This window comes from Dysidea avara, chromosome 6 (assembly GCF_963678975.1).
Source record: "Dysidea avara chromosome 6, odDysAvar1.4, whole genome shotgun sequence".
NCBI classification, from domain to species: Eukaryota; Metazoa; Porifera; class Demospongiae; order Dictyoceratida; family Dysideidae; genus Dysidea; species Dysidea avara.
In genome coordinates, this window is record NC_089277.1 from 22,884,918 (window position 1) to 22,905,377 (window position 20,460).

General features: G+C 38.1%; 2 protein-coding genes across 4 annotated transcripts in view; one reads left to right on the top strand and one right to left on the bottom strand.

Annotated features, from left to right (window-relative positions):
• Positions 1 to 20,460, bottom strand: part of LOC136258576 (uncharacterized) — a 291,117-nt gene that overhangs the window by 199,339 nt on the left and 71,318 nt on the right. The gene's annotated exons all lie outside the window — the stretch shown is intronic.
• On the top strand, positions 5,109 to 11,088 carry LOC136258341 (uncharacterized). Its single transcript, XM_066051662.1, has 10 exons — positions 5,109 to 5,468; positions 6,357 to 6,627; positions 7,020 to 8,562; positions 8,661 to 8,744; positions 8,800 to 8,862; positions 8,969 to 9,412; positions 9,485 to 9,610; positions 9,681 to 9,889; positions 9,957 to 10,067; positions 10,441 to 11,088. The coding sequence occupies exons 6-10, from the start codon at positions 9,076 to 9,078 to the stop codon at positions 11,086 to 11,088; spliced, it is 1,431 nt and encodes a 476-aa protein (XP_065907734.1). The 5' UTR covers positions 5,109 to 5,468; positions 6,357 to 6,627; positions 7,020 to 8,562; positions 8,661 to 8,744; positions 8,800 to 8,862; positions 8,969 to 9,075.

A 20,460-nucleotide genomic window follows, 5' to 3' on the forward strand; every position in this document is an offset into this window, starting at 1 on the left:
GCTTAATTGTACAACTGTGGTGTCAGCCTACAAAAAAACATAAAGCTAGGCATAGCTAGCCAGCTATAGCTATATACTGAAAACAATAAAAACCAAAAAAAAAATACTACAAAAATATCATAGCTACACACCATAAGCATTTAGGGAGGTGATTATTGATTTTTACTTACATACTTGACTGCTCTATTTGAATATATATGACTGCTGTATTAGAGTATCTAGATCTTGGAATGTGCCAACAATGCCATGGCTAGGCAGTCAGCTGAACAAGATTTGGAGGGACTCCAACCACTTACGTATATACCCTTAATTTATATGTATGCACAGATAAATATAATATGTATCACTATACTTGCTATGTGGTAACTACATGAACAAGTGTATCAAATCAACATGCAAAAATGTTATCATCACTTAATATGGCAAAATAGGCATTTCCAAGAGATACTTGCATATACCCTATGAATTTCTACCTGATACAAAGTGTTGAGAAAGTTCAATGCCATGGTGCATGATATGATACATAAAAATGTAGTCCTTATGTCAGTGTCCTTAGAATTTTAGAATCCCATTGTACTCATGCTAGACTGTCAATGTTCTATAAAATCATAATCCAACAAATAAACCACAATATAGCACCCAACATTCTAATATCAGTACTGTAAGGGAAACTATAGTTACAAATTCATACCATTTTTCTACCACAAAAATGTTTCAGGGCTCCTTTTTACCTAATTTATTTCCTATGTTATAGGGATTTTCTCTAGTACTTTTGCTTAAATAAGTGTGTACTGTATAGCTAGTGTATTTATGTGTAGCTCGATGTGTATAGCTCCTGCATGGTTGTCTATAGTTGTACTGTGTTTATTGTAGAGTGTACATGCTGGACTCAGCAGGGGCAACTCCAGGGTGTTTCTGAGGTTTCCAGAAACTGGTCATGCTCAGATCGAGATACTCTAATGGAGCAGTCAATCACTCTAATAAAGCAGTCACAGTATTTAGACAGCAGTGTAGCAAACTATATCTAATCAAAAACAGCCAAGCTGTAAAAAAAGGAGTGCGGCCCTTGAAAAGGCTATGGTGAAAAAAGATGTGAAATCCAAGGTGGCGGCCAAGAAATGGCTGTGATGGTAGGTTAATGGTAAAAATTTTAATAATGACAATTCAGGTGAATTTGGTGCCGCTTGGTCAATTGGCACAAAATTCACCTGAATTGTCGTTATTAAAATTTTTACCATTAACCTACCATCACAGCCATTTCTTGGCTGCCACCTTGGATTTCACATCTTTTTTCACCATAGCCTTTTCAAGGACCGCACTCCTTTTTTTACAGCTTGGCTGTTTTTGATTAGATTTCACTTCTTTTTGTATTTGTATACCCCAAAGCCGGCCTATGGCCAGCTTTGCGGCTTTTTAACCTATATATTTTTCTTTACCACAGGGAAAAGAAAAAGATGAAGCAGATTTTATAAATACTTTAACTCATTCTGATTTTATCAGTAAATGTACAAATTATATATATAATGCATATATCAAGAGTTCATAACATAAAAAGATAGCATATATTTATTGCATGTCAATTAATCCCCACAGGATAATTTGCAGCTGACCTCTCTACTGGGTGACTTGAAATGTAGCTGAACTCTCTACAGGGTGATCTGCTTGTACATAGATGAACTCTTTACAGGATTCTCTCTACAGGGTGACTTGACTCTAGCTGAACTCTCTGCAGGGTTATCTGTTTGTTGTTGAATTCTCTACAGCGTTTTTTGTTTGCAACTGAACTCTCTACAAGGTAACTTCTTCTAGCTGATCTGTCTACAGGGTGACTTGTTTCTAGCTGTTCTCTCTACAGGGCGATTTGTTTGTAGCTGAATTCTCTACAGGGTGATGTGTTTGCAGCTTAACTCTCTACATGATAGTTGTTTTGTAGCTGAACTCTCTAAAAGGTGACTTCTTCTAGCTGAACTCTCTACAGGGTGATCTTTTCATAGCTGAACACTTTACAGGATGATTTGTTTGCAGCTGAACTCTCTACATGATGATTTCTTTGTAGCTGAACTCTCTACAGGGCGATTTGTTTGTAGCTGAAATTCCTACAAGGTAACTTCTTCTAGCTGATCTTTCTACAGGGCGATTTGTTTGTAGCTGAGTTCTCTACAGGGTGTTTGTTTGCAGCTGAATTCTCTACATGGTAGTTTCTTTATAGCTGAACTCTCTACAAGGTGACTTCTTCTAGCTGATCTTTTTACAGGGCATATTTGTTTGTAGCTGAGTTCTCTACAGGATGATTTGTTTGTAGCTGAACTCTCTACAAGGTGATACTTCTAGGTGATCTCTCTATAGGATGACTTGTTTCTAACTGAACTCTCAACAGGGTGATCTGTTCATAGCTGAACTTTCTACTGGGTGATTTGTTTGCAGCTGAACTCTCTACATGGTGGTTTCTTTGTAGCTGAACTCTCTACAATGTGACTTCTTCTAGCTAAACTCTTTACAAGGTGACTTGTTTCTAGCTGATCTCTCTAAGGGTGACTTATTTCTAGCTGAACTCTCTACAGGTGATTTGTTTGTAGCTGAACTCTCTACATGGTGGTTTCATTGTAGCTGAACTCTCTACAAGGTAACTTCTTCTAGCTGATATTTTTACAGGGCATATTTGTTTGCAGCTGAGTTCTCTACAGGGTGATTTGTTTGCAGCTGAACTCTCTACATGGGAGTTTCATTGTAGCTGAACTCTCTACATGCAATGTGACTTCTTCTAGCTGAATTCTCTACAGGGTGACTTGTTTCTAGCTGATCTCTCTACAGGGTGACTTGTTTCTAGCTGAACTCTCTACAGGTGATCTGTTTGCAGCTGAACTCTCCACATGGTGGTTTCTTAGTAGCTGAACTCTCTACAAGCTAACTTCTTCTAGCTGATCTTTCTACAGGGTGATTTGTTCGTAGCTGAATTCTCTACAGGGTGATTTATTTGCAGCTGAACTCTCTACAAGGTGACTTCTTCTAGCTGAACTCTCTACAGAGTGATTGATTTTATTTGCAGCTGAACTCTCTACATGGTGGTAGCTTTGTAGCTGAACTCTCTAAAAGGTGACTTCTTCTAGCTGAACTCTCTAAAAGGTGACTTCTTCTAGCTGAACTCTCTACAGGGTGATATTTTCATAGCTGAACTCTCTACAGGATGATATGTTTGCAGCTGAACTCTCTACATGATGATTTCTTTGTAGCTGAACTCTCTACAGGGTGATTTGTTTGTAGCTGAACTCCCTACAAGGTAACTTCTTCTAGCTGATCCATCTACAGGGCGATTTGTTTGTAGCTGAGTTCTCTACAGGGTGTTTGTTTGCAGCTGAACTCTCTACATGGTAGTTTCTTTGTAGCTGAACTCTCTACAATGTGACATCTAGCTGAACTCTCTACAGGGTGACTTGTTTCTAGCTGATCTCTCTACAGGGTGAATTTTTCTAGCTGAACTCTTTACAGGGGATTTGTTTGCAGCTGAACTCTCTACATGGTGGTTTCTTTGTAGCTGAACTCTCTACAAGGTAACTTCTTCTAGCTGATCCTTCTACAGGGTGATTTGTTTGTAGCTGAATTCTCTACATTGTAATTTATTTGCAGCTGAACTCTCTACAAGGTGACTTCTTCTAGTTGAACTCTCTACAGAGTGATTGATTTTTTTGCAGCTGAACTCTCTACATGGTGGTTTCTTTGTAACTGAACTCTCTACAGGGTGATTTGTTTGTAGCTGAACTCTCTACAGGGTGATCTGTTCGTAGCTGAACTCCCTACAAGATAATTTCTTCTAGCTGATCTTTCTACAGGGCGATTTGTTTGTAGCTGAGTTCTCTACAGGGTTATTTGTTTGCAGCTGAACTCTCTACATGGTAGTTTCTTTGTAGCTGAACTCTCTACAATGTGACTTCTTCTAGCTGAACTCTCTACAGGGTGACTTGTTTCTAGCTGATCTCTCTACAGGGTGACTTCTTCTAGCTGATCTACAGGGTAATTTGTTTGTAGCTGAACTCTACAGGTGATTTGTTTGTAGCTGAACTTTCTACAAGGTGATACTTCTAGCTGATCTCTCTACAGGATGACTTGTTTCTATCTGAACTCTCAACAGGGTGATCTGTTCGTAGCTGAACTTTCTACTGGGTGATTTGTTTGCAGCTTAACTCTCTACATGGTGGCTTCTTTGTAGCTGATCTCTTTACAAGGTAACTTCTTCTAGCTGATCTTTTTACAGGGCATGTTTGTTTGTAGCTGAGTTCTCTACAGGGTGATTGTTTGCAGCTGAACTCTCTACATGATGGTTTCTTTGTAGCTGAACTCTCTACAAGGTGACTTCTTCTAGCTGATACAGGGTGACTTGTTTCTAGATGAACTTTCTACAGGGTGACTTGCATGTAGCTGAATTTTTTATCAGATTAACTGTTTGTAGCTGAATTCCGTACAGAATATCCTGCAATGTAATATAATTCAGTAATGGAGTAAGTTATAAACGTAGCTGACTGCTCTATTAGGGTGACTGTTCTATTGGAGTATCTCGATCTCGCATTTGCTACACGTAGTTGCCTTTCGAATCGTAACTCAGTGGTTTGTACTCCGATTCTTCTGTACTACTGCAAGGACGTTCTATGATGATTATTCCAGCTATACACTGATTGTCAGCTCATTGCTCTAAGCGGTTTGTCTGGTAGATGTGAAAACTAATAGTTTTTTTTATTCATAAATATCGATCGAGTAATTTTGACACAGGGTGGGTTTTGTGTCATATCTCCATGGTCTTTATCTCAATGCCTTTCAAATCACAAAAAGGCACTCCTACGATGGTTACTCCATCTACATATAAATGTTCAACTCATTCCTCCAAGAGGTTTACCCTGTAGGCGTGACAGACTTTCGACCTTATTTTACGCACATAATCGGTAATAACTCCGTGTATGTTGGGATGGGGTAAAACCGGGACGGGGACGGGGACGGTCAATTGGAGTAAAACCGGGACGCATGTATAGTTAGCTACGTACGTACGTAGCTGTTGACGCGTGCATACATGCTTGCATTGATGTGGCGGTTTACCTTTAAATGAACTTGTGGCAACCTTTGAAGTACCATATAGGGTCTGAGAGATTTTGTCGTCCTTGGTACGTATTTAAGCCCAGATCTCACACTGAGAGACTCTTAATCTCGCACTGGGAGGCTTTCTAAATGGATTGTGAAGCGGAAGATCCGCAAAGTAGTTCATGCTCACCCGAGTCAGACTGTAAACTTCTTTCTATCGATTTGAATGAAGCTCTAGACTATAGCCAAGTTGTGGATTACCTGGAGAATGCTGACACAACATACAAGGATTACATTAACACTTCGGAATCTAATCCTCCCGTCCAACCTAAAGGAGGGACAGTGTTTCTTTATGATCTAGGTTTAGATGAAGCACAGTAGGAATTGAAGAAGAAGAAGCTAAGGTAAGAGAATGCATGATATTTCTGCTATATATAGCTATACAGGGGCGTAGGGAGGGGGTTCAGGAACCCCCCTGTAAAATTTAGACTTCTGTAAGCAGCATCCTAACACACCATTTAGTATGGTAGGACAAAATGAGTGAGCAATATAGTATAATGGCTCAGCACAACAATTGATATAACTTACATTCATCTCTCAGGGAAGGATTCACAGGGGTAACATGAGCCCTCTTCAAAACTTGTTAAAAAGATCGATATACTCTAATAGAGCAGTCAGGTATACACTCTAATAGAGCAGTCAAGTATACTCTAATAGAACATGCATGTAAACATCCATGTCCATATGAAGTTTTTCATATATTCCAACATTAAATGCAAAACTTAGCATGACCTTATACTGCTATAGCTTTGGTGTGCAGTGTTTAAAGATATAGAGCTCCAGTAATTTATCACTTGTGTTATGCAAGATGAATTCATGCTATGCATATTTGTATAGTTATATTGTTTTGATTGTCATTTGTATCAGTGGATTCATGGCTCCTATACCACAGTGAGATATAACCATCACTTACAGATTACTATATCTGTCTCTATGTGTTATGCTGTCTGTTTCCACTAGGTGACTTTATCTAGTACTACCTTCATCCCAGGGGCACTTAATGCATCATAATTAATGTACTTTTTGCATAAAATATAGCAAGTTGCTGAGTTTTGATTTATTAAAATATTGAAAGTCTCTCAGCGGCTGGGGGCTGCGCCCCCAGACCCCTTCTTCTACTAACTCAATGCTGGTGCTGGAACCCCCCTTCAAAAAATCCTGGCTATGCCCCTGCTATATGTACCTAGCTGCTGATATTCATTGCATCTGTAAAATGTTTTCTCAATTTATAGATGTGACCAATACAAATGGGTGCACAAAGGTACTCGTACTACAGAATTTGGTAAATATTCCATCAAAAAGAAGACTGGTGCAATAGATGTCAAGGATAGAAAATCTGAAATTGGTGACAATTCGTTTAAAAGATTTGAATACTGGGGTATAGGATCAAGTTATTTAATTCATTATTTAGGAGATCACACAATCTATAAGCCTTTTCAGCACCGCAACTGCAAGAAAGCTTCAAAACCATTTGTGCGTTCTGCACCTCACATCAAAGAAAAGGTATGGCAAAATAATATAGTAAAAGTTCATAATAAAAATAGTAAGAGAGAGTGCCTAACTGCCAGTTAACAGTTTTACTGATGACAGAGAACTGTTTATAGGTGTATAGAGTGCTGTTGATAGGTACTGGCTTTGTTCTACCAAAGTAGGATACCCTCTAAGATACACAGTGATTTTGTTGAAAGTGCTCTAGACTAGTTAGATACCCTCCCTTACTGTTTTTATTGATTATAGGTACTCAGTTGCACATATGATCTAAAATATACATCTGTGTAATGTTAATGTTGCATGTGGAATTACAATTATGAATTTTAATAATTGTACTGCTATATGCTTCTGCATCTGCTGCATGTTGTAGCTTTGCTGTTAATGTGTGCATGTGCATTATACAGGTTTTAAACAAAGGTCCTATGGTTTCTACTCAAAAAATCTATCAACAAATTGTTAATGAAGATGAAGGTGGACCACAGCATGTTATTAAGACCCCAAGAAACCAAAATCAAGTCAAAAATTTCAAGAAAGGAGTAGATCGACAATTCAGAATATCTCATGATGCTTTTTTTAATACTTATCAGTTGTGTTTCCAACTGCAGTTTAAGGATCGAAAAGCGGAATCACAGGATTTTCTAAAATATTTTCAAATTTATCCAACTGTATGCATTCATCTGCTACCACACCCTCTCTTGGAGAACCTAGAAGTGTTGCTAAGAGTGTCATCAAATCCAGTAATCTTGCATTATGATACAGTGTTTAATATGGGGGATTTTTATCTCTCAACTCTAGTTTACCGAAATTCAATATTCCAGAAAGATCCTATTACACCAGTGGCTTTTTTCATTCATTCAAGAAGACTCAAGGAAGATCACTTGCTATTTATGAAAAGTCTTAGGCATTCATTACCACTCCTGGCTTCAAAGAGACTGCTTATGGTAACTGATAGGGAGTTTGACTTCTCTGATATTTTTCCATTGTGTTTGAATACATTTTGCTGGAACCATCTTGAGCGTGACTTGAACTTTTATTTGAAGAATGCGAACTGCCAACCATCTGAAATTAGTTTTTATGCTAATGCTTTCAAAGCTTTGATGATAGAAGAAAGAGAAGAAGATTTTAATGCTGCTTGGATAAGTGTCAAGAAGACTTTTACTAATTCAACTGTGCTACAGTACTTTGAATAAAAGCTTCTACCTGCCTTTAAGGTACACTCATCAATTTGGAAGTTAAGAGAGATGGGTGTTTCAAATCCTGAAAATGGGATAACAAATAATCCTGCTGAATCAATGAATGCAGTCCTTCATAATTTGCAAGGGTGGAAACAAGTCCCATTAGACGTGATTTGTGTATCATTGTTTCACTTATCATGTTACTATCAGCGCGAAACTGTAAGAGCATATCATCTCTGTGACTCATGGCAGTTTAAAGATGCCTTCACATACATGCAGCGTGACCCAAGTCTTATTCCCTTTCTTCCAAAAGGAATTGACCCAAAGGACATCGTTAGTAAAGCAACAGAAGGCATTTCATTTTCATGCAATACTGATGAGACATATAATACTGACTCGGATGAGCCATCTAACCCTACATCCATCAAAGCAAGCTCTATAATTAAAGGTGATAGTCAACTAGCACTTGCAAGGGAGGCTATTCATGGTAAACGTGTAATGCTGACTGACAAGGGATGTTGGATGGTCAGAGCTGCAGATGATGAGACACCTTATGCTGTTCGACTTTTCCCAAAAGAAAGTTGCTCATGTCCATCAGTGAGGATGTGCTACCATATAATGGCTTGCAAGCTGATGATTGGCCAAGAAATTGGTGACATTGGGTAACCTAATATGACCCATTTAAATCAAAAGATAAGGCAGAAGAATAAAGAAAAACCATAAGGTAGAAAGCCTCCACGGAAGAAGAATTTTGAAAGCATTGCCTCAAATTGTATGTTTAAGTGTTTTATCAAGAGTTCATAATAAAAATAGTATGAACTCTTGGTTTTGTATGTACAAAGAACATGTGTTACTTGCTTTCTCCCACAGATCATAGTGGAAGTGAAGATGAACCTGATAAACAAAACACACATAAATCAAAACGAAAACATGATCTTGAAGAAAACACTGAAGGTACCTATAATATTTTTATTAATGTAAAGTGCACAGCTGTGATTACGTACAATAGGTAATGAGGATGGGAAGTTGGATAACCAGCCACTGAAGAAAATCCGATGTAATTCTGCCATTTGTAAGTATACATGTCAGTAAATTTATTTTATTGGTATAATATGTAGATTTGGCATAGAGTCAATAGTGCAATCAGGACACTGACAATGTATGTTTTGATATTCCAGATGATGGTGCAAACCACAAAGAATTTGAATTTGATGCTGGTTATGAAGAGTACCTTAAAGAAGCAAGGAAAGATAATGATTCGCCTCCAGTTGATGTTTCTGAGAAAATGAGATGCCTTATTACGAATGCAACAAACTTTTCTGCAACTCCTATTGGTCCTATTGGAGAACACATTGTTACTGGCTATTTCCATCAATTAATACCACCATCATTTGCAAGTTCGTTTGTGGCCAACTCTTATCGAGATTCTGATCTTTTGCGTGAATTATTTAAAGCAAATAATGAAAAAGAACCTGACATAATTGTGTATCCTCATCAAACTGAGATATATGAAACTATAAACAAGGACAAGAAAGCATATAAAAAGACCGTTGCAGCTTTGAAAATGGAAAATCCAACCATTGCTAATCTTTTGATTGACTTCTATGATGCGCACATGGAAAGTAAGTGTATACTTAAAAGAGCATAATAATGTTGTATATATTATATAATATTATATGTAATGTACTTGACAGGAATGTATAGATCAGACAGTCCTATGGTAAACTCAGAAAAATGTGCAAGTATCCAAAGTTATTGTAGCGCTGATGGTGTGATGCAAACAGTGCTTGTGGAATCCTCCCATTGCTTAGCTTCACAAGGTATGTATATCTCCTGTAACTACACTAATGCATGTTACAATAATTATATTATTCTCTCACATGCTTATAGACCTTTCAAAATTTGCAAAAGTAAATCTGTCACCATTTAGTCTGCAAATACTTGGTGAAAGGAATTCTAATGTAGCAGCAGATCGAGAGATCTTTTGTGGTGATGCCTTTTGCCAAAAGTTGAAGTGGGAAGCCATTCTAACAAGAATAGATAATTTATTTCCGGGGAAGTTACTTTGTTTGCATGTCTGCAAAACAAGCTTAGATGAGGTAAGGTTTTCATTTATTTATGTAATATATATGTACTCTGTATGCACATTAACTTATTTGCTTTCAGGAAATTGCTGGTTTTACTGTGGGCAAGATGGTAGTGATCCAGACAAGGCGAAATAATCAAGTTGCATTCTTAAAAAGGTTACCAAATGAAAAAGAAATACCAGCCATTCAGGTAAGTAAGAATGTATGCCTAGTGGATACTGCTATATGGTATATATGATATATGTGTGACAAAATCAGCTTATAGCCCCAAAACATGTATGTTCACTTAATCTTGTTTATCTCCTACTCTCTATACATAAGCTAGAATAACTGCAAACTTCATGAAAATTCTTTACAGAAGTGGTTAAAATTTTATTCAGATGCCATAATCACAGAGCAAGTTAGCGGGTTAACTTTAAACATGTAAAAATTGGTAAAATTTTGACAGGCTATAAGACTGATATTAGATATGTATATAATATAACAGTGCTTGAGCACTACAAAAGGTTTAATAATTCTTAATGTGCATGTGCTGCATATTAGTTTTCTATTTGCATTCACAGGTAGTTTCAGCATACAATGAGCCTGACAGAATGGAACTGAACTATCATGCTGGAATTGCCACCCGAACATTAGTTCAGTCAGCTCTTGTTTTTCATGCCTCAATCCAGTGCTTTAACACTGATTATGCAGATGTTATTACAGCTGTGCTGCTAATCGGAGTGTGTATGGATGAACACCTAGACTTGTCCAAAGTTAAATTAAACAATGAAGATGCTATAAGATGGTTACACAATTTTCTTTCTTTGAAAGAAGTCAAACTGAATGATAAAATGTTTGATCTCTGTACCAAGTCAGAGGAGAAGCCTGAGATGGATGAAGTTCAACTTCATTGTTTCTGCTTGACTCCCTGGATTGATGGATCTACTTCAAAAGCAATTTACAACACGCAGCAAAAGGATTATAAAGCATACCAGTGCTGCATCTGTTTAGACTGGTTTCACAAAGCTTGTCTTGTAAAGCTTTACGTTTCAATACCTAAGCGCCAAGAGGAATTTGTTTGTAGCAGATGTACCATACCTACCACACTAAAGTGGAACCACAGTGATTTTACAAACACTTGTACCTCAGACAACTTCTTGACCATCTTAATGCTATACTGCCAACAACATCCCCAATTTTTATCACACTTCGGTGATAAAACTCAATAAAAGCTGGTCTTTCATTGATGGTCGGGAATAGCTCAGGATTTGATGAAGGCAAATAACTGATACTGAAAGAAGCACATTCTAAGCTTAATTTTCCTCGAGCTGCAAATGGGAAGCTTGACTGCTATGGGACTGAGAACAGCGGATTTTTATGCTTGATTTCACATGTGTGGAATTACAGATACAACAGCAGTGTACATCTCCTTATTGCCCAAATAAGAATATGACGAGGACAGGTTATCAAACTACATTTTCTTTTGCATCTAATACAAAGCATATTTTTCCCACCCGAGGCCAAATCATGGGTTATTGTGGATCTGAATTCCCCAGCAAGCCACCCCGAAAGGCATAATATACCATCACTGATCGAATTGATGCTGCTGCTAACAGTGTAAGGGATCAGTTTTATGCATGTAAAGGAGAATCCAAAGTTTTATCATGCCAGTTTGTGAACAAAAGTCCATGGGTAGTTCCTGTCAGTATAGAATCAACCAGCCTTGAAGAAGTCAATAATTTGTCACTGTCACTAACCATTTATGATTGGCATTATTGGCTTGGTGGTTGCACCATTAATACCAGAGGACATTTTGTCTCAATCATCTTGTGGCATGGATGCCCCTTCTACTATGATGGCCTGAAGTCAACAAAACAGCAAAGATTTACTGAATATCACTCTAATATGGCCTCCAATTTGAAAACATCGACTGGTTCATATGCTTATTACTTTTTGTAGAGATGTTGGCTATACAATGTTTTATTAAACATAAACTACTAAGCTGCATTTGTAATCATTATGAATTTTGTTGTTTTGCATAGCTATAACTGAATATAATCGTGTCATGTTTGATCATTGTCTCATCAGTATAATGCAATCAGCATAATTATAGTAATGCTGGATGTTTTATTAGCTATAGTGGCCACTGATCATGATACTACTGCATGGGCTGCACTGACTTTAATAACTGGTTATATGCCACACTAGCTGACAGCATAATTGTCAGTATGAAAGACCAAAGCATGCAGTGTTGGTTCTTCAATTTAATAATGTAGCTTTTATTAGCAAAGCTGTTTTTATTGCCGAAAATTAATGTTATATATAGCTGTATTAATATACATTATATTAGTAATAATATGATTAGCAGAGCATGCATGCATAATATATATAATAAGTTCAACTGCGGAATATTCAAACTAGCTTATAATTATATCAGCTAAGATACAATATTACACATGAATTATAGCTAATGCTGGTAGGAACACAAGCTACTACTGAATTGAATGATGCTGTCTGGCTATATAGCTCGGAAACTTAAAGGTGCAAAAGGAATAAAAATTCATGATAGAGCCTAACTAAATATTATGCATGCATGCATAGCTTCCCATATTCATGATTGTAGCTATATATTATATACCCGCATTATACATCTACTAGATCGCTCGCTCGCTCATGTACCCATGCATGCATGTACTGCTAATAACATACACACAATTCAGTGGGGATGGTAACAAGCTATAGACCAAGATGTTATTACTGTATATAAAGACAGCTTCACTAGACTGATTCCTCAGTATATCATGGCTCGCAGCTGTTGTCTTTCTCTATGCACGCATGACAGGTAGGCTAGTCCCTACACTATAGTGCATAGATCACATACTCTGGGCGTCCTGGTTTTACTCCAATTGATCATCCCGTCCCCGTCCCTGTCCCCGTCCCGGTTTTACCCTAAATTTCTCCGTCCCCGTCCCGGTTTTACCCCTATTGTCCCCGTCCCTGTCCCGGTTTTACCCCATCCCTGTATGTTTATCGGATTCCTACCAAAGTTGGCACTGCGATCCGCCTTAATGAGCCCTTCAAGTGTGCCAAATTTCAGCCCTATCCGAGTACGCATTGGTGTTTTATGTAAATATTTTAATAACGACAATTCAGGTGAATTTGGTGCTGCTTGGTCTTGGCACAAATTTCACCTGAATTGTCAGTATTAAAATTTTTACCATTAACCTACCATCACAGCCATTTCTTGGCCGCCACCTTGGGTTTCACATCTTTTTTCACCATAGCCTGTCTGAGGGCCGCACTTTTTTTACAGCTTAGCTGTTTTGGATTAGATTTCACTTCTTTGTGTATTTGTATACCCCAAAACCGGCCTATGGCCGGCTTTAGGGCTTTTTTAACCTATCATTTTTTCTTTACCACAGGAAGAAGAAAAGATGAAGCAGGGTGATTTCTTTGTAGCTGACCTCACTACAAGGTTATCCTTCTAGCTGATCTCTCTACCGGATGACTTGTTTGTAGCTGAACTCTCTACAGGGTGGTTTGTTTGTAGCTGAATTTTCTACAGGGCAATTTGTTTGCAGCTGAACTCTCTACATGGTAGTTTCTTTGTAGCTGAACTATCTACAATGTAACTTCTTCTAACTGAACTCTCTACAGGGTGACTTGTTTCTAGCTGAACTCTCTACAGGGTGATTTGTTTGTAGCTGAACTCTCTACAAGATAACTTCTTCTAGCTGATCTTTCTACAGGGTGATTTGTTTGTAGCTGAACTGTCTACAGGGTGACTCGTTTCTAGCTGATCTCTGTACAGGGTGACTTGTTCCTAGCTGAACTCTCTACAGGTGATTTGTTTGCAGCTGAACTCTCTTACATGGTGGTTTCTTTGTAGCTGAACTCTCTACAAGGTGACTTCTTCTAGCTGATCTCTCTACAAGATGACTTGTTTCTAACTGAACTCTCTACAGTTTGATCTGTTCATAGCGGAACTTTCTACTGTGTGATTTGTTTGCAGCTGAACACTTTGCATGATTGTTTCTTTGTAACTGAACTCTCTACAAGGTAACTTCTTCTAGCTGATCTCTCTACAGGGCAATTTGTTTGAGCTGAACTCTCTTACATGGTAGTTTCTTTGTAGCTGAACTCTCTACAAGGTGACTTCTTCTAGCTGATCTCTCTACAAGATGACTTGTTTCTAACTGAACTCTCTACAGTTTGATCTGTTCATAGCGGAACTTTCTACTGTGTGATTTGTTTGCAGCTGAACACTTTGCATGATTGTTTCTTTGTAACTGAACTCTCTACAAGGTAACTTCTTCTAGCTGATCTCTCTACAGGGCAATTTGTTTGAGCTGAACTCTCTACATGATGGTTTCTTTGTAGCTGAACTCTCTATTAGGTACCTTCTACCGGCTGATCTGACTACAGGGTGACTTGTTTGTAGCTGAATTCCCTACAGAATAACTTGCAATGTAATATAATTGATTAAATTATAAATGCAGCTGAATGCTTTATTAGGGTGACTGTTCTATTAGAGTATCTCGATCTCGCATTTGCTACACGTAGTTGCCTTTCGAATCATAACTCAGTGTTTTGTATTCCGATTCTTCTGTACTACTGCAAGGACTTTCTATGATGAGTATTCCAGCTACATAGTGATTTTCAGCTCATTGCTCTAAGCGGTTTGCTTGATAGACACGAAAACTAATAGTTTTTCAATTCATAAAAATCGATCACGTAATTTTGACACAGGTCGGGTTTTGTGTGATATCTCCATGGTCTTTATCCCGATTCCTTTCAAACCACAAAAAGGCACTCCTACGATGGTTGCTCCATCTACATAGCAATTTTCACCTGATTCCTCAAAGGAGTTTACCCTGTAGTAGCGATTCCGGGAGAGTTTTAAAATTAATGGAAATAATTTTTATTTAGCATAGCCTTGAGTAGTACTCCCTGAGGATCTCATAAACACTTAGATTTTAAAAATCCATTATAGAATGGTAGAGTTATAAGCAATTTTGTCCTTTAAAATAGGCAAAATTTTCTCCATATCTTTCCATTGAAAAAAGGCCCAAAAATGGCACAATTGAACAAATGCTTATAACCGAGCTTTGCAATAACATTTTGAAATTCTGTTTTCTGTTATAAACACCTTATTACATGGACCACAGTGTAACCTTACTTGTAAGACCCTCTGAATAAAGGTCACCTCCATAGAAAGCCACTAAATAGTTGCATGCATTTAGCATCTTGCGGATGGCAAAACAACATACACATGGTGAAGTGCAACCACTCTGTTCCAGTCATCTCCACTCAAAAATACAATGTGCATGCAAAGCAAAGAGTTGTACTGTTGATTTATAGCTGTTTATATGATTGTTTTGTCTCTTAATGTACAGCTCCTTGACAGCTACCAAAATGGTGCATCAAAGAGATGAGCCATTTGTGGTGCAAATTTGCTGACTTTTAGCATGGTAATATTGAAAACTACATGGACAAAAATGCTCACCTTGGTGCAACTAACATGTGCTGGGTCGTTTCTTGCAAAAAGAACATAACATTGTGGTGGCTATATTGCAAAATAATCTTATAATTAGCATAAAACTCCACACAAACATATTTGTAGCGGGAAACTAACTGCACCATCGTATTCCTTGCCCCCAGAAACCCTAGAAACGATCCAATTGTTTGATCAATTGCTCGTATGGCAGCGAAATGATTGTGCCAACTCTCCAATGGAAGATTCACGGAGAAACTTTTATGCAAAATTTACGGAATTCCGGAATCGCTACCTGTAGGCGTGACAGACCTTCGACCTTATTTTACGCAAATAATCGGTCATAACTCCGTGAATGTTCATCGGATTCCTACCACACGTCGTACTGAGATCCGCCTTAATAAGCCCTTTAAGTGTGCCAAATTTCAGCCCGATCCGAGCACGCATTCGTGTTTTATGGCGGATTTGCGAAGTGTGCGAAATGAAGAAGTAGAGGAAGAAAAAAACGAAGAAATTAAAACGAAATTTTGTTCGCTCGTATCTAGGAAATGGTTGGAGCGATTTTCTTCAAATTTGGTGTGTAGACTCCCCTTGCTGGCCGGCACGTCTCTAGCACATTTGGTTCCAATCGGATAAGGGATCACAGAGATACATAGGTGTGAAAATTGCGTTTTCTTTCTTCCTGTTAATATACTCACGGGTGGGACGCCGGCTTCTTGGGCCGCACGACACACTACCGTGTGTCTTAATGTAGCTATAAATAGGGACTTTTATGTACTATATCAATGATATTAATTCATATAGGGCAGTTATTCTCAGCAGGCAGTTACCTTTTTTTGGTCTTCACCAAATGTCTAGCTATGCATTCTCTTGGTCAGAAAACCGGCAGTCAATAAAAATCCTGGAGCCGCCTATGCATGCATATAGGGAAGAACGGCCTTTAGCTGACACAGTACCTCGCACAGTACCATGAGGTTAAACTAAAAATCAAATCAAATCAATCAAATCTGAACCCCTTCCCCCAGAGCTACCACTGAAGGGGTCAGTAGCCAGCTACCTTAGCTACTGTATTTGGGCCCGGCATGCACATCTTAATTTTTACTTATCCTCCAATTTTTTTTCCTGGGCTAGATGGACTACCCTTGCCACCACCCTCAGCACTAGCTGTTAAAGTTCTGGACACTGGACAGCCGGAAAAACCAGCATTCATCAGAACTGACAGAATCAATTGCGATCCTAAGTAGCAACTGAAAATGGCAGTTCGGGAGAACGGATTTTTATTTTATCTTTTACTGACCAAATAACTGAATTAGCTAGCTAAAATGACTCAGAATGAAGTTTTCGTAGACTGCTCTAGCAAGGTAGCAACTTTAGAAGGTGCTGGATAGCTACACTCAGCCACCAGTGGTAAGAAAAACGGTCATGCAGGCGGGGGTGAGAAACTAATAATACATAATTAAGTTTAACTTATGTGGCCTTACGTGCCACCTTTAAATTGTATGCTACTGGGACTATTGAGCAGCCCATCAAGCCCAGGTAAAATAGAAGTAAAAGCTGTCCCATACGCGTATGGGACGCCCATACGCGTATGGGACAAGTGATCTGCCCATACGCGTACAGGGAAAAATATGCATATGGTTCATAACAGGGATAATACATTACATATTATTATTATTATTATTGTTAATTAGCAAAGCCCACTAGGGGCTACAGGCTAATGAGCATTACAATCACATTATATTACTTACAGTGTTCTTAAATGTTTCAAGATCTATTGTGTCAATGTTAGGAATTTGAAGGGAGTTCCATTGAATAATTGTTCGAGGGAGGAAGGAGTATTTGTACACATCAACTCTTGTTTGCAATTGAGTTAGCTTGAGAGGATGTTGAGCACGGGTGGAGGACACTGGAGTTGGTGACGGTAAGCAACGATCAGGTATTGCTAGTAAGTTCCTGACAATCTTGAATAGGAAGGTGAGTCTAGGAATGGTTCTTCTGTTTTGAAGTGTAGGCCGGTTAACATGTCTGTGATGCTATCATGGTTTTGGTTAGATCTGTGCCAGGGTTTGTTCAAAACAAAATGAGCAGCGCGGTGTTGAATCATTTCTAGTTTACTAATACTAGTGTGATGATAGGGGTCCCAGATGGTTGAGCAGTATTCTAATGATGGTAAGAGCAATTGTTTGCAGACGTGTTCTTTAATTTCTGATGGTGCATTGTGGAGATTTCTTTTTAAGAATCCAAGGAGTCGATTTGCCTTGTTACAGATGTAATTGATGTGAGGATCTCATGATAGTTTGTGGTGGAGACGGATTCCAAGGTAATTGTGTTCTAATACTGTAGCCAGTGGAATGTCGGACATTTTGTATGTGAAAGTACTCTTGTTATGGTGTGTTGTTATCTGTAAAATTTTACATTTGGAGATGTTGAATTCATCATCCAGTCAGTTGTCCATCTTGTTAGTGAGTTTAAATCATCTTGAAGTATTTTATGGTCTTGTGGTGTTTTAATGGTAGTATAACGTCTTACGTAATATATACCCCCCCCCCCCCCCCCCCAAAAAAAAACACCTTTGCTGTGAAAAAAATGGTGCGTCCAAGAAACTACAAGTATCTGTAACCCAATGTAAAACAGATAAGTTGTAGAAAAACACTCCATGAAATTAATGGGTAACTGAAAGAGCTGATATCTAGAGCGGCCAAGAATCAATAATGTTACTACAACTGACTATGATTACCAAAGAATATTTTGGCTGTAAAACAGACAAATAAAAGTAACTGGCAACCAAAATAGCTGATATCTGAAGCGACCAAGAATAAAAGTTAAGTTACTACAATTATTAAATTGCAACATTGAATCTTAATCATTCAACTGTGTTCTTGCTACATCCTAAATTAATTCTTTGTAACTTTAATTGGCTGGTAATTTGGCCTTTTTCAATAGTCAGAGTAAAGAAAAAAAAGGCAGCCAAATTACCAGCCAATTAGAGTTACAAAGAATTAATTTAGGATGTAGCAAGGGTGAATGTATAGAACACAGTTGAATGATTAGGATTCAATGTTGCAAGTTTACAATTGTAGTAAGTTGTATCAACTTAACTTTTATTCTTGGCCACTTCAGATATCAGCTGTTTTGGTTGCCAGTTACTTTTATTTACCTGTTCTACAGCTAAGGTATTCTTTGGTAAGCATAGTCAGTTGTAGTAACATTATTGATTCTTGGCCGCTCTAGATATCAGCTCTTTCAGTTACCCATTAATTTCATGGAGAGTTTTTGTACAGCTTATCTGTTTTACATTGGGTTACAGATACTTGTAGTTTCTTGGACGCGCTTTTTTTTACAGCAAAGGTGTCTTTTGGGGGGTATCACAAATTTTTGTCAGTTATATAATTTACAGACCCAATGTTCAAGCCATGGGGGTGTATGATGAATTCTGCCTTGTAGAGGTGTTGCAACCAAACAGAAATCTGCTGATAGGTGGTGAGCATATAACATACATTCCTCTAGTAGATATTAATTTTTTTTAGGACAAGGGCTAGTGGAAATTACTGGTCATGCCATGCAATAATGGCTACAGTCAGGGTAACCAAATATGTGTGTAATGCACTTATTTGCAAAGCATGCTTTTCTAGGTGATCTTGGGGAATGCCACCATCTTGAAATAGCAACTCTGAGATTGCATCTGGGATCTGGGAGTGCTTTCAGACAGAGATGTAAATATTCAGCTATATTGTTCAATGACTGTTCTATTAGAGTATTTTATTGCTTGACTGTTCTATTAGAGTATTTATTGCTTGACTGTTCTATTGGAGTATATCAATCATTCTGTACTTGTCAATGAATAAAACCTGCTATGACCACTGCCATAGTGCCATGAGGATGACCTATCAACTTGGTTTGCCACTCGTAGAGTTAGATGCTTTGTTAAGGGTTATGAAAGAGATCACAAACATCGTACTATTAGTTTTATTTCATTACATACAAACACACGCTTACATCATATACAAGCACAAGACGCACACAAAATGTGCAAACACTATACACGCATGTTCACAAACATACACCACATATTGGTTGCACTCAAGTTAATATCACATCTCTTGTGAAATGCTCTTGTAGGTGAGATGGTAGTGCCTTTACTTGGTGCTAAAAAGTTCTTGCAGAAAGCAAATTGTGTTGTAGATACTGTTTAGTGCCGGTTAATTACACATGTCACTCTATAGTTAAGCCATGAGGATATCCAAGCAAGTGTCTTTGGTGTTGCGACTGATGTTCCAAGTTAGTTGTATGTGTGTTTAATTTAAGGTTAAGTTCAGTGCTTGCTTGTTCTTTTACAGGTGTCACTTAACCTTGTGTTGTCATGCAGACATCTGAATATTGTGCAAGCTCTGTGGAACAACCCCAACTCATATACACAATCATTGACAACCATGAACCACATGCATATGTACATTCCAGCAATCTGTTACAAAAGTTGAAAGCGACAACACAAGCTCATACCAGCAAACCACGGACCACATTCCATCAATTTGTTATAAAACTTTGATGCACCATGGTATGTACATAATGATCAATTAATGAAAGCCACAACACAAACTCCATGGTGTATTAATGAAAATAAATAAGTTCCACCTGACTGGCAATTATCACGTGACCTATTTAGGGGATATCCCTTGGAAAGACCCTGCACAGTAACACTTCAAGTGAAAAGTGAATAACACTTAATACGCGATTTATATTATTTTTGATGGCAGTCCATGTCTTCAGGGAGAAATATAATATTATTAAACACTAAAATACATTAAAGTACGAGTACTGCATTGTAGAGCCATAACCAAGAACAAATTCTACTTGACTGATAATGATCACGTGGCCTATTTATGGGAAATCTCTTGGAAAGTCCCTGTAACACTTCAAGGGGTGTCACTAAAAGGAGGAATGGGATATTAGGAAACTGGAAATAGGAAATGGGAAACGGAGTATTTCTCCATAGTGGATTTTCGTCGTATCGGTGGTATTGCTAGCAAGTGACAGTGTTAGAAGCCGCCGGTCATAGTGATGGTGCAAGTTGGACATACTGAAGCCAAGTGCATGGTCGAAACTTAGC